The sequence below is a fragment of the Fundulus heteroclitus genome, chromosome 12, assembly GCF_011125445.2.
Source record: "Fundulus heteroclitus isolate FHET01 chromosome 12, MU-UCD_Fhet_4.1, whole genome shotgun sequence".
Lineage (NCBI taxonomy): Eukaryota > Metazoa > Chordata > Actinopteri > Cyprinodontiformes > Fundulidae > Fundulus > Fundulus heteroclitus.
Window position 1 is genome coordinate 40,084,960 of NC_046372.1, and position 13,193 is coordinate 40,098,152.

Sequence of the window (13,193 nt, forward strand, 5' to 3'; positions counted from 1 at the left end):
TAATGGATTCTCCAGTCTGAGCGGTGGATCTGTGCAGCTTCTCATCTGGGGCCTCTTGGCTACTTCTCTGAGCAACTGGGCCATACGGCACAACTGCAAACATCCTATTAAAATACATGATGGTTGCAACCCGGCAAAATGTTACAACATTCAAGGGGTTGCGCACGCTTTTGCAAAGCACTAAATGTTTAGTTATTTCACTTAAATGTGGTCTTGAGCAGAAGGATAAAGATCAAACAGATTTTCGCCAAATTAAGAACACCAGATGTTCACAGCCTGTTTATTGAACCTTTATTTATATATAAACTCACCATTAAGTGCTACTGTCAGTTCTACTGCTCCGCACTACATAATAGACGGTTCTTATTTTATATCATATTCCATTTTCCCTTTTACAATCCATTATCAGTCTTAGGAGTATGCATACACTGATGTAACAATGATACAAATGAACTATCTACGTCCTACATAATACTTGTGGGTAAAAAGCAACTGTATAATCAAATCGATTTGTGCCAAAGAAATGAGCACATGGAGAAGCACGATACTAGGCAGAGAGCTGGCTCCAGCTGGGTAAATCAACACACAGCTGGAAACAGGAAAGTGCAACTGAAAGAAATGAAAGAACACGTCATGCTTTTAACAAGTCGGTGCCTACGTGTGATGAACGGCTTTTTCTTTGTCCGAGAGCATTTACTTTTTTTTTTTTGTGCTACAAACTGAGGAGGCTATGGGGTACAGCGAGATTGTAAAAAAGCTGATTACAGAAAAGAGGTGGTTATGTATATGTTTTTTGCGGTGCCACTAATCAAAGTTCAGATGACAGATGTGGTCAGCACAGTCTCTGCTCCTCAGGACCCTGTCACACGTGGTTTGTCACAGAGCACAGCCCCGTAGACAGACTCACAGAGGGCTGGCCGTTATTTAGTGCATTCGACTCGCTGAATGCACCTGAAGCTTGCGGCGCAGCCCCTCCTGACACCTGACTTCCCCATGGCCTCCACTCTGGCCTGGCCCTCTTGGGGCTGATGCACCCTGCGGGGGGCCTTTTATTCTCATATTTGGCCCTGACCAGTCCGTTCTGCGCATTCGAGGTCAGTGTCGGGTCCAGGTGTTGCGCTGAGACGAGTGGCTGCCTGTCCTCCTCTTCGGAGATGGCAAACACTGGCACGCTAATGTGATCATCCTCACCTGGGAATTCCCGCCTCTTTCCAGCCGGCGCACACTCAGTGTGGCACTGAATGGAGGAGGAGGAGGAGGAGACAGGGCTGGGCTCTGAGGGGCAGCCCTGGGGGACACTGTAGCCCTTCAGCGGATCTTTCGTTTCAGCGAGAAGGCCAAAACAAGGCCCTGTGAACCGGGAACGGCGCAGGTTGTTGTTGGAATTGAGGCGGCGCTGCCTTTGGGCAGGCTGTGTGAGGGGATAAGAGGCATTGCTGATGGAGGAGTCAGAGATGATGCTGGTGTCTGCTTGGGCCTCCAGGTGAGCATCAGAAAACACCTTCCTGCTGTTGCTTCCTCTGCAGTCGGGAACCAAACTGGATGGGGCCTGAAATGACATATTTCATAATTTACTCAAATCTCTCACCGCAAGAAACAATCAGTCGGACCCCCAGAATGTCAGTAACTGCTGAGGGTCAAGTACTGACATTGTCTACCAGCTTGGTGAAGGGACTGGTGGAGTTCCAGCTGCACCACTTCTTGTGAAGCTGCGGCAGCGGAGGGAGGAAGTCCTGGAAGGTGCGTACGCTCCACGCTCTTGGCCTTGAGCAGGTGCTTTCTTTAACGGATCTTGTGACAGTAGTGGAGGTGCTGGGGTCTGTCGAGGGCCAATCACACGAAGGACCCGGGCCGGTGTCACTGTGTCGCAGAAACCTCTCTCGCTGCTAAGAAACACACAAGTCATTAACAGAAAATGGATACACATGAAACCACCAGCAACATACAGCCATATCAGGCCACTTAATGCAAAAATTAACACTGGTCAGGAACTCTTATTCAGTGCGTTTCTGTAGTATGTTAAATGCTATAGTTCATGTTTCTGCAACTGGAGGAAATTATCAAATATAATGTGTCTGGAAAGGTTGTTAGCAGAAAACATTTTCTATTTAAAAATATTTAACGTTGGCAACGTTAAATCTGCACTTACAACACCTTAGAGGACAAAGACATGTTGTTCCAAAGAATTAACATGGCTTTAATTCTTCCACATTTTGTCATGTTGCAACCATCAAACCTTAATGCATTTTATTAGATTTTATGTGAGTAATCAACACAAAGTAGAGCACAGTTATAGAATGGTAGGAAACAAATACATGGTTTTCCCTTTTTGTGTTTAAAAAAAAAAAAAAAGAGAGAAAGCATTCAGGTCCATTTGCTCTGAGACCCATGAATAAAAAAACAACAACTCACGATTACCTCATAAAAATGTTTTATATGCAAAGCTTTTTAGTATGCTTTGTTGCCATTTCTGCATTTAGAAATATCTACCTGCTGGAATTTATGGATGCTAAAAAAGATTGGTATAAAGCAAACACATATCCCTGCATGAGTAGAGGTTAAAAGACAAGAGTTGCCCAAAGACTGTAAACAAACAAATTATAAATAAGGCGGGAACATGCAACATAAATAGCTTCTGTATCAGAGGTGGCATTATTCTTAAGCACTCAACTGGAGCAAAAAGGTTGCTGACCTGCACCGGGCCGACAGACCGTCAGCAAATCAAGCACGCATCTCTGGTTGAGTAACAACTGACAGACAGTGGTCAAGCTGCAACAGAACCATTACTTCATCTTGTCCTTTACAATAATGTAGCAATAAGGAAACGGACTTCCAATCTGTGCCTTTATCCCTTAAACAGCAACAACCATCAACTGAAAGACCAAACTGCACTAAGAAAAGTGTTTTTTTTTTTTTTATCTTCTACTTTAACTGGAAGTTAAAGTAGAAGATAAATTATAATCTGTGGGATACGGATCAGGACACAAGGAACTGATCAACTTACTGAATGTTATTCACCTGCGTAAGCAATACCAGGTCAACCTGACACAAAACACTCCAGGGTAGAGGATGTTATTAAGTCAAAAAGACTCAGTCGGGTGTTTTCAGTATTAGTGAGGGGTTCAAAATTAAGATGAGCAAGCACAACGATGCAATAAGCTGTTTAAAGGAAACTATTTTATATAATATGTCGAGACATGTCTGCAGTTCATTCAGGCTGTGGGAGAGTGAGACTTTCAGCACCAGAATACAGCAAAGGGATTCTGTTTCATTCTTTTGGAAAACGGGTAGGGTAAGGGTCTGCATTCTATATAGGGAGTACACATGGCAACAACACTTATTACCAATGAAAGACGCCAAAAATAGTTAAAAATGTTTCACCCATAATCACCTTTTCTTTTAAATGCCAAGTATAAGATTGTTTTACAAGGACTGGTGACACTCACAAACTCACTGTAACATCTTGGAGGCTGGCATGCTTCCTTGCCATGAATTCTAAATCAAAACAACTTTATTAATCCCAAAGGGAAAATAAATGTTGCATATTATCCAGGTGTCTCCCAATAGTTGTAGATTCTGATGGCTGTGGACACGGCGGATCTCCTGTTTTAAAGTCACTGGCACTGATGCTACTACCCCAATAGATTGTTCTCCCTGTGGTACTGCTGTGCTGCTGACTACCTGATTTGCCTCCAGTCTCAGAAACTGTTTTGTTCAGGGAAAACTATTGTGGAGCCATGAAAAAAAACGGTTAAAACATTGGAAATGCAGCAGGGAGTGAGGCGTGATTAAAATAACCAGAAATTGGCACAAATTAAATGGGGGTGTTGTGTCTGCAGTTTAGCAACAACCGGGCTCATGACATCACATGCAGTGTGGGGAACAGCAGATTGTGGAACACAGGCTGTTGCCAACATAACACTGGGGACCCTCTCAGTTCAGTATCTGAGGTACAGAGACAATACTTCACAGTAACATGCCCTGGATGACACCATCTGTTGTTCACAAGCACTGTCAATCCACCACCTTTGCTTTTGCCACTCTTTAACCCCTTAATTGTTGCTGCTATGGGCTGCTCGGGCAGGGCTACTCCCATTTTTTGTCCAGCTTTAAGGTTAGGTAAAAAAAAAAAAAAAAATTCTAAATCCTTCTAAAAAATAGGCTTTAAAGTTTCTAGAACAAGTCACCAATGTCTTACACATATTTTTGGTTTTACAGCAATTTAAACACAAAATATGCCATTTACATGTCTATCAAATATTGCTGACTCTCGGACATGCTCTGCCCCATCCCCCCATGGCTGGTATCGTTGGAAACTAAACTCTGGCCTTTCCAGTAAGGTATAGCACATCTTTGTCCGATGTGTCTTGGTGACATAAATGTCATGTATACCGGAGACTGTACAACTCACAGCCACAGCTGCTTTGCACGTGTTGCTTTACGCACGCAACAGACGCAGGCGGTTTGTTTTTACTAATCTCTTTGGCAGTGTGGCTTTTTCGGAGAACATCTGCAGTTGTGATGGCACAGAAGAGGAAATTTACCATTCAGGGGGCTTTGGAAGAAATTATGAGGGAGCATGATGCTGCTATAGAGGAATCTTCTGACTCCTGCATAGATTTTAGCAGCTGATTCCGGACCCGGTTCATGAGTATGTATATACAGTTACACGGTCGTTTTATGTTATTTTGATATTTTGACAACTGATTTCAGCAGGAAAGAAATTCAAGTGGACAGCACTCATGGATTTGTCCATACGCCCTCTAGAGCTGACCTCTGGAGAACAAAGTGATTTTACTCCGAAAGATTCTGTGTTTCACACAACACAAAATATATATATCTCCTCTGGGCTTAAGCGGTTAAAAGGAGCAATACGCAAAATTTCATTATTATAGATAGAAAGAACAAAAAAATGTTTTGTTAAGAACCAAAGATATCTTTTTAGATGGACTATGGTTAAACGTCACACACTATCTCTCTGTGGTGTTCACCAATCTCATTTGCATAGCTGGGCCGGCCGCACATGCACATACGTGCACGTGAACAGCTGCTACTCAGGGCTTACCCACTCCCTGCCCATAAAATGACACTGCCAGACACAAAATGGCGGAGCGCGCATCCATCGGATCAAAACATTCTCTTGCTAACAGCATTATAAAGTTATGAGTTATTTACTTCTTCACTAGAAATGTTCCTCTGAAAGGTGATGCCGTTCTGCTGTGCATTTATCCTTTGCAAATAGGCTCATACGAGCTGATGGATGAGAAGGGCAAATGGTTGCCGAGTGCTGGGGTGAGTTAGAGAAAGGCGTGCTTGATACAAGTCTTGTTTTGGTCTACAGACGGTGCTCAAGCTCCACGTAGTGGTGAAATATTGCTTATTGCTCGTTTAAATCTCTGTCTAATCGTTCGGTCACAATATCCGGCATAGAGAAGCTGGAGTCGGGGATATGGTCCTGCAGCCATGTCTAAGTGAAACTAACAATATTGCATTCCTGATACTCTTGCTGGGTCCTTGTTAGGGCTTGGAGTTCATCTAATTTGTTTTCAAAAAAATCTCACATCACTCAAAATTAATCGATAGAGGAGCTGGATCGAACTTACTTCCTCTCTCTGCTCTTTGCTCCTGCTCTGCAACTACAGCCCCTCCTTTTTAATTCTGGGATTTGGGGATGTAGTTAAAGTGTTAATTGAGCTTTTGAGATGTTAATCAGCTGCTCCCAGTAGAAAACAAAAAAACAACTTGTTGCTATAGTTATGCATCATACACATCCAAAGTAAAACGGTATCAGCAAAAATCCCTCCAGCTGTGTGGCATCCAATACCAGAGGGAATGAAACAATAAAATTAATTAATTAATTAAAGATAAATAAATAAATCCCCCTAATATTTACCTCCCTCAACAGATTTAGGTCAGAACTCTGGTTGGGCTGCTAAATATTAATATATTTTTGTCAGCTAACCAGCTTTTCACCCTGTTTGTTTTCAGTCATTGTGATACTGAAATGTTGCAATTTTGCCTCAGACCAAGTTTCTTTGCTGAAAGTGTGATGTTGAGAATATTAATGTGGTCTTCTACAATAACTTAATGACATGATTAATATGATATAATATAATGATTTAATTTCCCTTTGGAATTAATAAAGCATTTTTGAATCTGAGTTGATTTGAATTTACTTTGACTAGAAATGTCCCTGTTCCTGAAATGTGCTCACAAAGGGCAGCAAATCCGCAACTGAATGAAAATGAAATGAATCGAGGTGGAACAACCTAATCTTGATCAATTTTAAATCCTGTGACGAGATCCTAAAACAGCTGTGCAAACCTAAATGAACTAAAGCAATGGTGAAAAGAAATATGGGCAAAATGTATCTACAACATCTAAAACATACAGTCATACAAATAAACCTTTTACTGCTGGAAAGGCGGGACCATTTTTATAGTAATTATGTATTGTGTTCTTTATACACTTAATTTCATATATATATATATATACACTTTTAGAAAATAAAAAGAATACTAGATTAATTTATGATGTCCAACTAGGTAGAACCCTGCAATTGAAAGGAGGTTGTATTGTGTTTTTGGTGTATATTACAGGTAATGGTTTTCCTTTGAGCAACTGGGAGTGCTCAAAGATTAAAAGTGCAAAGGTCATTTATCATTTTGATCAGTCATCTGCTGTTGATCTGCACAGGACTGAGGTTTTAGGGGTTTCGCCTATCAGAGAGAACTAATCCTTCCCACAGAGCCTGTAGCAGCTAGCTTTGTCTAGACTAGAATTAACTGGGGCTTTAATTAAAATATCTTTTTTTTTTTGCTCAGTAAAACCCTCCAAACACAATGGCAACTTTTACATTGGCACGAGGCGAGAGGTCAGGAACAGCAGTCAATCAGAGATTTTTTTTTTTTTTTTTTGTGTGTGGCTCTAGTGGCTCACTTTTTATGAAAGTATGCTGACAGGAAGGGGGTGGAAGAGGGGGAGAGACATGCGGCAAAGGACCGCAGGTCAGATTCGAACCTGGGTCAACCGCGTCGAGGACTAAGGCCTCTGTATATCGGTCGCGCTATCCGCTGTGCCACGAGCGCGCCCAATCAGAGATCGAGTTGGAGAAAATTCATCGGCTTTTTTGGAAAAGCACAACATGCACAACTTCACAGATTAATATAACTTGTTGAACAGACTGATGGCATTCAGGCTGCGAGTACTAAACAATTTAGAGCTCCTTGCTTTTTTAGCAGCGATGTCAAATGAAGTTTAAGCACACAGCAGATAACTGCATCAAGCTATGATGCTTGCGTGGAAATTTAAAATGAACTGACATGCGGGAAATGAATTACGCCACCCCTCCAATTACTTATGCAACCAAGCAACATTTACCAAACATTATTTACATGGTTTTCCGAATAAAGGACACACACAGGCAGACCACACACTGTGTGTCAAAGCGTGCAGCATTACAACACAGCAACACACACACTCACTTTGAGCTGGGAATCTGGCTCTGAAGATAATACTCCATTAGCCTAGGCTGCAGAAAAGCCTGCCAGTCCTTCAAAAAGCTGCCAAAGTTGTTTTATGCCAACTCTTATTCCAAAAGAGCACAAAAGAAAGCAGGAAAAAAATGCCTGCTTCCTCAAAGCCCCTCCTCTCTTTTAATTATCCTCATTTCCCATTCATGTCCTCATAGTTTACATAGTTTTAGATTGTACCTTGCATACGGCAGTATAATCGTATCAGTCTTATATGGAACATTAGGTCAATTAAAAAAAAAAGAAGAAGCAAATGCTCTGCCACCTCTGTTCATTTGTTCTGGGATCCTTTCCACACAGCGAGTAGAAAAACGGGATTGAGTGTGCCGCTGTGATTACAGACACTTTTTTTGCTCTCAACCTTATAGCATTAAAGATACAATCAGATAGAAAACCTTTGAACCAGTGTGCAAAGTGAGGCAGCAACGTGAGGAATTCACAGCAATGCCTTCACAAGCTAACACGCCCCTGTTTGGCAGATAGGATTCAGCGCCATTCTCATCATTTCACATTGAAGAACCAACGTTAACGTCTTGGTGTTACAAGATGAATGGGATCACGGGCTCAAAAAACATATTAGGCTTCACCCTCCTACATTGGTACCAACTTTCATGTAAAATATTTAACTTTTATTGCATCAACTAAAGAGAATTGAGTGAAAAGGTGATTATCCCTTGATGCTTGTTGCAAGTTCATGTAATTACCTCTCACCCCCAAAATGCAAAAAAAAAAACAAAAAAAAACAAACAAACATACAAAGCATACCCACATTAGTGCTGTTAAAAAAACTGAAAAATAATAAAAAACAAAAAATGCTTTTATCCACAAGGATGCACACCACAGCAGCAGCATGCGTATGCCAAAAGCAATACTTCCATGTGACTGTAATTTTATTGGCTAGATTTTATTGGCAGTTATGCACTACTTTGTGTCTGTCTATCATATAAAATTCCCCCAAAATACATGTGATGGTTTTGCGGCGCCATGTGGAAAAGTTCAGTGGGAGAGATTTTTATTTTTGCATGGTAGAGTAGGTGTTACTATTGTCACTAACAGCTGTAGTGACATCTAGCAGGTTCTTACGCCATGAGGATAGAAGGGCAGCCGGCCTGGGCTACCAGCCGAAGACACAATGAAAACCTCATCTGCACCAAGATCAAGTTCAGTCAAACCACTGCAGGAAAGGTCCATTTCTGCGTTCTGGGACACATCACCATCAGAAGTGACTACAGAAAAACAGAAAGAAAAACCATTAGACATTATAGCAGGGGCTTTGTAAATTAAATCCCAAAGGTCCACAAAGATATCAGACTCTGTCAGTCCTACTGAAACAGTTTTTGTTACAGGCTGACCATGAAACAACTAATTTTCCTGTGCACACCTTACCAAACTGTATTATCAGCTCTGTGCCAGGTTTGATCAAACTCCCAAGTCTGGGATTTCTCTAACATTTCAGACTTTTTTAACTACTTTCACAGCAAAGTAGAGACTGTGTTGGCCGCAGCAGCTTGCTGTAACATGCTCAACAAGCTGTGCTCAGATTTTCCCAGCTGCCCCGGGAGAACTGCACAATTAGTCAACAAATTTTATGACATTCAAAGCAAAGTGCTACATTTATGAAGGAACGACAATAGTTTTTATAGTAACCTTTATCTGCATAAGATTAACTTGAACCACACTACAAATTTTCCTAGAAGAGAGTTTATGACAGGCGTTATTTATCTTTTTCGAAGTTTAAAAAAAAACTTCAGTTTTAGCCCTGGGACTGGCACCCTGTCCAGGATGGATCTCGCGTCCCTGCCTCTCGCCCAGTGACTACTGGAGATAGTCACCAGCTACCCCCACGACCCTGTGTTACATCAAGGCGCGTTTTCCCATCATATACAGCTCAATGTAACACCTGCACCGAAAAGCAGGTACAGAAAAATCGATGGATGGATGGGAAGTTAAAGTTTAAAAAAGTTTAATAAACTCACATTGAACTGAGAAAGCTTCCTGGATGGGAAGCGAAACGTCTTCAGCTTCAGAATAGAAGTCCAGCTGTTTTATTTTTCAACCTTTTTTGTATTGATCATGACCTAGATGACTGAGAATCTTCATCAACATATTTAATAAAACTGTTCGAAATTTATCAGGGAAAGCTTAACTAGTTTTTAAAGATGAACACTTTTTAAAATGTATTAGAAAAACATCATTAAACTTTTGTGTAAAGTTAATTATTGTTTAAATTAATCTTGGGTGCTGAACCTTGTCTGTTTGACAGGTGTTTTGGGGTTGGAGTAAAAATGAGTCCATAGATCAGCAGGAGGGTTTTTCAGCTGTGTTTCTGTTGTTTCACATTGTGCCCCCTCCATTTAAAACTGAGAAATGACTTTGGAAAACTTTATAAAAATTATCTGAGAAACACTTTCTCTGGCCTTACCCAATTAGAAACCGTTCTCCAGTATATGATGTAGCTGCAGTTTATTTTTTTTGACATAGATTTCTTAATAATCTGTAAGCATCAAAATCCCTGTCATTTTACGTTACGACCGTCCTGGTACGTAGCGGCTCATGAGATGGATGCTGCTGCATATTGATTGACAGCCAACACAGCTCTCATTGACGAAAAGTGCATGTGGAATAATTTTTTGACTTTTCCGAATCTGACCCAGTCAAATGTGGGATATTGTTTCTGTTTGTGGGACAGTAGAACAACTGTACAAAGTGCTGGACAGTCCCACACAAAGTGGGACATCTGGTCACCCTAGTAACAGGACATACTGTACGTATCTCTAAAAACCAATGAGAAAGCTAGAGGGAATTTAATGGCACCAATTATCATTGTAGCCATAGTCTTAATATGTTTGAGCAGCAAATTAAGGCTGACCTACAGAAAGTTCAGTTTGAACAAAATATCCCACTCTAAAACATTTGCTCTTTAATAGTGAATTTAGGGGATTTTACCTTACCAGCCATCCTACCACTGTAGGTGTGGTGGCACTGTAAACTTGGATGCTCGTTGTTGAAAACTCCTTGATTACTACTCTATCTAGAGATATAGACAAGTTCAGGTGTGGTGGTGGCGCAGGGGTAGAGCATGCAACTCTTCTAAGCACAGCAAAGATTTATTTAGAAAGAATCCTTAGTGCTGAGAGCTGATTGAATGGATGGATCAATTGAGCTATGACTCTCAGTAATTTTAGTGGGAGGCAAGGTATAAATTAATCGTTTGCTTAGATGAATTGTGGATATCCTTTTTTGCATTTTTATTTATATATTTTTAGGGGGGTCCTGTTGTTTACCCAGATTGGGGGGGACCAGACTTCCAGATACTCCATTATTTCTACCTATGTCTAAATGAAAAAATGCTTCGGTTACCTCTTAGAATTGTTGCGGTATTAAACCTGTGGTGCAGCCACTGTTTAAAAAAAACAGCTGGACGTGGTTAATGTGAAATTTTGCTACTGCAGTAACAGAATCATTTGTTTTATGGATTATGACACATCTTTGGCAGGTGTTCATATAACCCCTGCCATTTCATTATACTTTGAAATTCTCGTGAGATCGAGTTCGCTGAAAACGGACAACCAAAGAAAGACCACAAGTTGAAGCAGAAAATCCATTCCCACGCAGCAAAACTCACACATCTTCTCCTCCACCCTGACTCGTTTCTCAAGCTTTATATCTTCACTTTTAAATGAGTTTACTGATCCTTAGCATTCTGTTCAGAGACATCACCAGAACAAAGATTTATATGTCGAAGGTAGTATTATCATTCCTGAAATATTCCAACCAAATGTCTAAAATATCAGTGTGAATAAAGTTAATTGACAACCACAATGGTGTGATTTTTAAGTTCCCGTGGTTTGTTGAAACTTTGAATAAAAAAAATGAACCATGCAGAATCTAGGGCGTCGGTTATCAAACAATTCGTAACACAGTAATACATGCATTTGTGCAATTGTGTCACCTCCCAACCTGCACGTGGCTGGCTGCTGCTGTTGTTGTCGTCCTGCTCTACAGTCATCTCTGGAGCGGCCTGATTCTCAGCCATTAGCTGGAGCTCACTGAACTCAGCAGCAGTGCTCTGGGCTCCCTCGGCAACCTACAACACAACGCATACAATTTTTTCTACAGTTTCATCACGTTAATGCTAGACATACATTCAGCATTGTCTAAAAATGGAAGTATTCAAAGTATAGCTGCACTAAGAAATTAGTGACTTGTCCTGACAGGTGACTGGCTTATTGGAGTGTCAAAAGTCGGATCTTATCCCCTTGAATGAAAGCACCATATGTTCAGTGTGGAAGTTGTTACACCAGAAAAGAAAAAAAAGAATGCAGTGCTTTCTCTATAAATACATGTTGGCTCCTACTACTGGGAGCCAATCAGAGGTCCAATTAATCCCAAAGTTCAGCTTCCTCTAAGGCACCAGAATTTTCTCACATATGATTGTATCCATCTTGTCCTCCTCACACGACATGTTGCCTGATGAATTAAAGCACTGCCTAAGCAACACTCAGCCACGTCTACACTTCATTTTGGGAAAGGTGTTGTTGTTTTTTTCAGCATTTACTTTACGCTTCCTCCTCTTCACCTACTGCTAATCTGACAACCCTAAAATGTCAGTTTTGATTCATCACTCCACAGACCATATTTATATAATTCACGAGCAAACTGAAGCTGGTTTTCTTTGTGCTTTTGGGTAACTAGTGGGGGATGTCTTGAAGTTCAGTAGTTTAGCCCTTCAAAAAAAAAATTTTTGTCCACCAGGCTTTTATGTCAAACTTTTACTGTGCTTTTTTTATCCTTGTTTTTATACCATGTCTAACTTCAATGTGACCTTATGTTGGACAGCGCTGTGACTTTAGGTCTGTTAAAGGTGCTTTATAAATAAACTTTACTTATTAACCGTTATAGCCATTGAAAGGATGAGTGAAGGCTTATACATACTCTAGAAGAACAGGAACATTTTGTTCTTGCAGCCCTGGTTTGGACATTCTTGCATTGTTCTTGAGAGATTTATTGTGGCATGTAATTGAGAGTCCGCTGCTTACATGCAGGTTCGGGTTCTCCTAACTGAAGTAGAGCACACTAGTGCAACTGATTAGTCTGGAGCCCTGTTATAAGTCAGCTTGCTAATAAGATGCCACAGGCAATTTTTTTCTGGAAACATTTGCAGCATTCACTACCTTATTACGGGCATAGCAATGGTCCCTCATTGGTTTGGTCTTGGATTCGGTCTCATCTCCCCTAAAGTCTTGGTCTTGTCTCGGGTTAGCTGGTATTGAACTTTAAGGAGCACTTAACAGCAAAAAGACTAGATAGAATTGTTTTTTTCCCCCCATCAGTAACGGGAGATCGGAAATTGGCCACATTTATCTAATCGATGCACGTTAATGTCCGTTTGCGTCATGTTAAATTAACTTGATAGTCTTAAATGGCTCATGCCTCATTATTTTAGATCATTTGTCAGCATTTTGTTTATGATGTGGAAAACGATATTTACGCTTTAGATAAAATATTTTATATATATATATATATATATATATATATATATATATATATATATATATATATATATATATATATATATATATATATATATATTGTTTTGTTTTAACTGGTCAATCATATTTAGTGGGGACCTAGTGGTTAGAGACGTGCATTTGCCTTCTG

The 13,193-nt window shown here is 40.5% G+C and overlaps 1 protein-coding gene across 2 annotated transcripts in view; it reads right to left on the reverse strand.

Annotated features, from left to right (window-relative positions):
* Positions 1–266: 266 nt before the first annotated feature.
* Positions 267–13,193, reverse strand: part of si:dkey-112e17.1 — a 40,493-nt gene continuing 27,566 nt past the window's right edge. Inside the window, exons 4-7 of one of the 2 annotated variants that reach the window (XM_021322337.2) lie at positions 11,493–11,619; positions 8,616–8,758; positions 1,650–1,883; positions 267–1,549 (exon numbers count right to left, since the gene is read on the reverse strand). In XM_021322337.2, the coding sequence (XP_021178012.2) occupies positions 863–1,549; positions 1,650–1,883; positions 8,616–8,758; positions 11,493–11,619 (1,191 nt within the window). In that variant the 3' untranslated portion in view covers positions 267–862. Of the gene's footprint in view, positions 1,550–1,649; positions 1,887–8,615; positions 8,759–11,492; positions 11,620–13,193 lie in introns of both variants that reach the window. The other variant, XM_021322294.2, reaches the window with a different exon arrangement.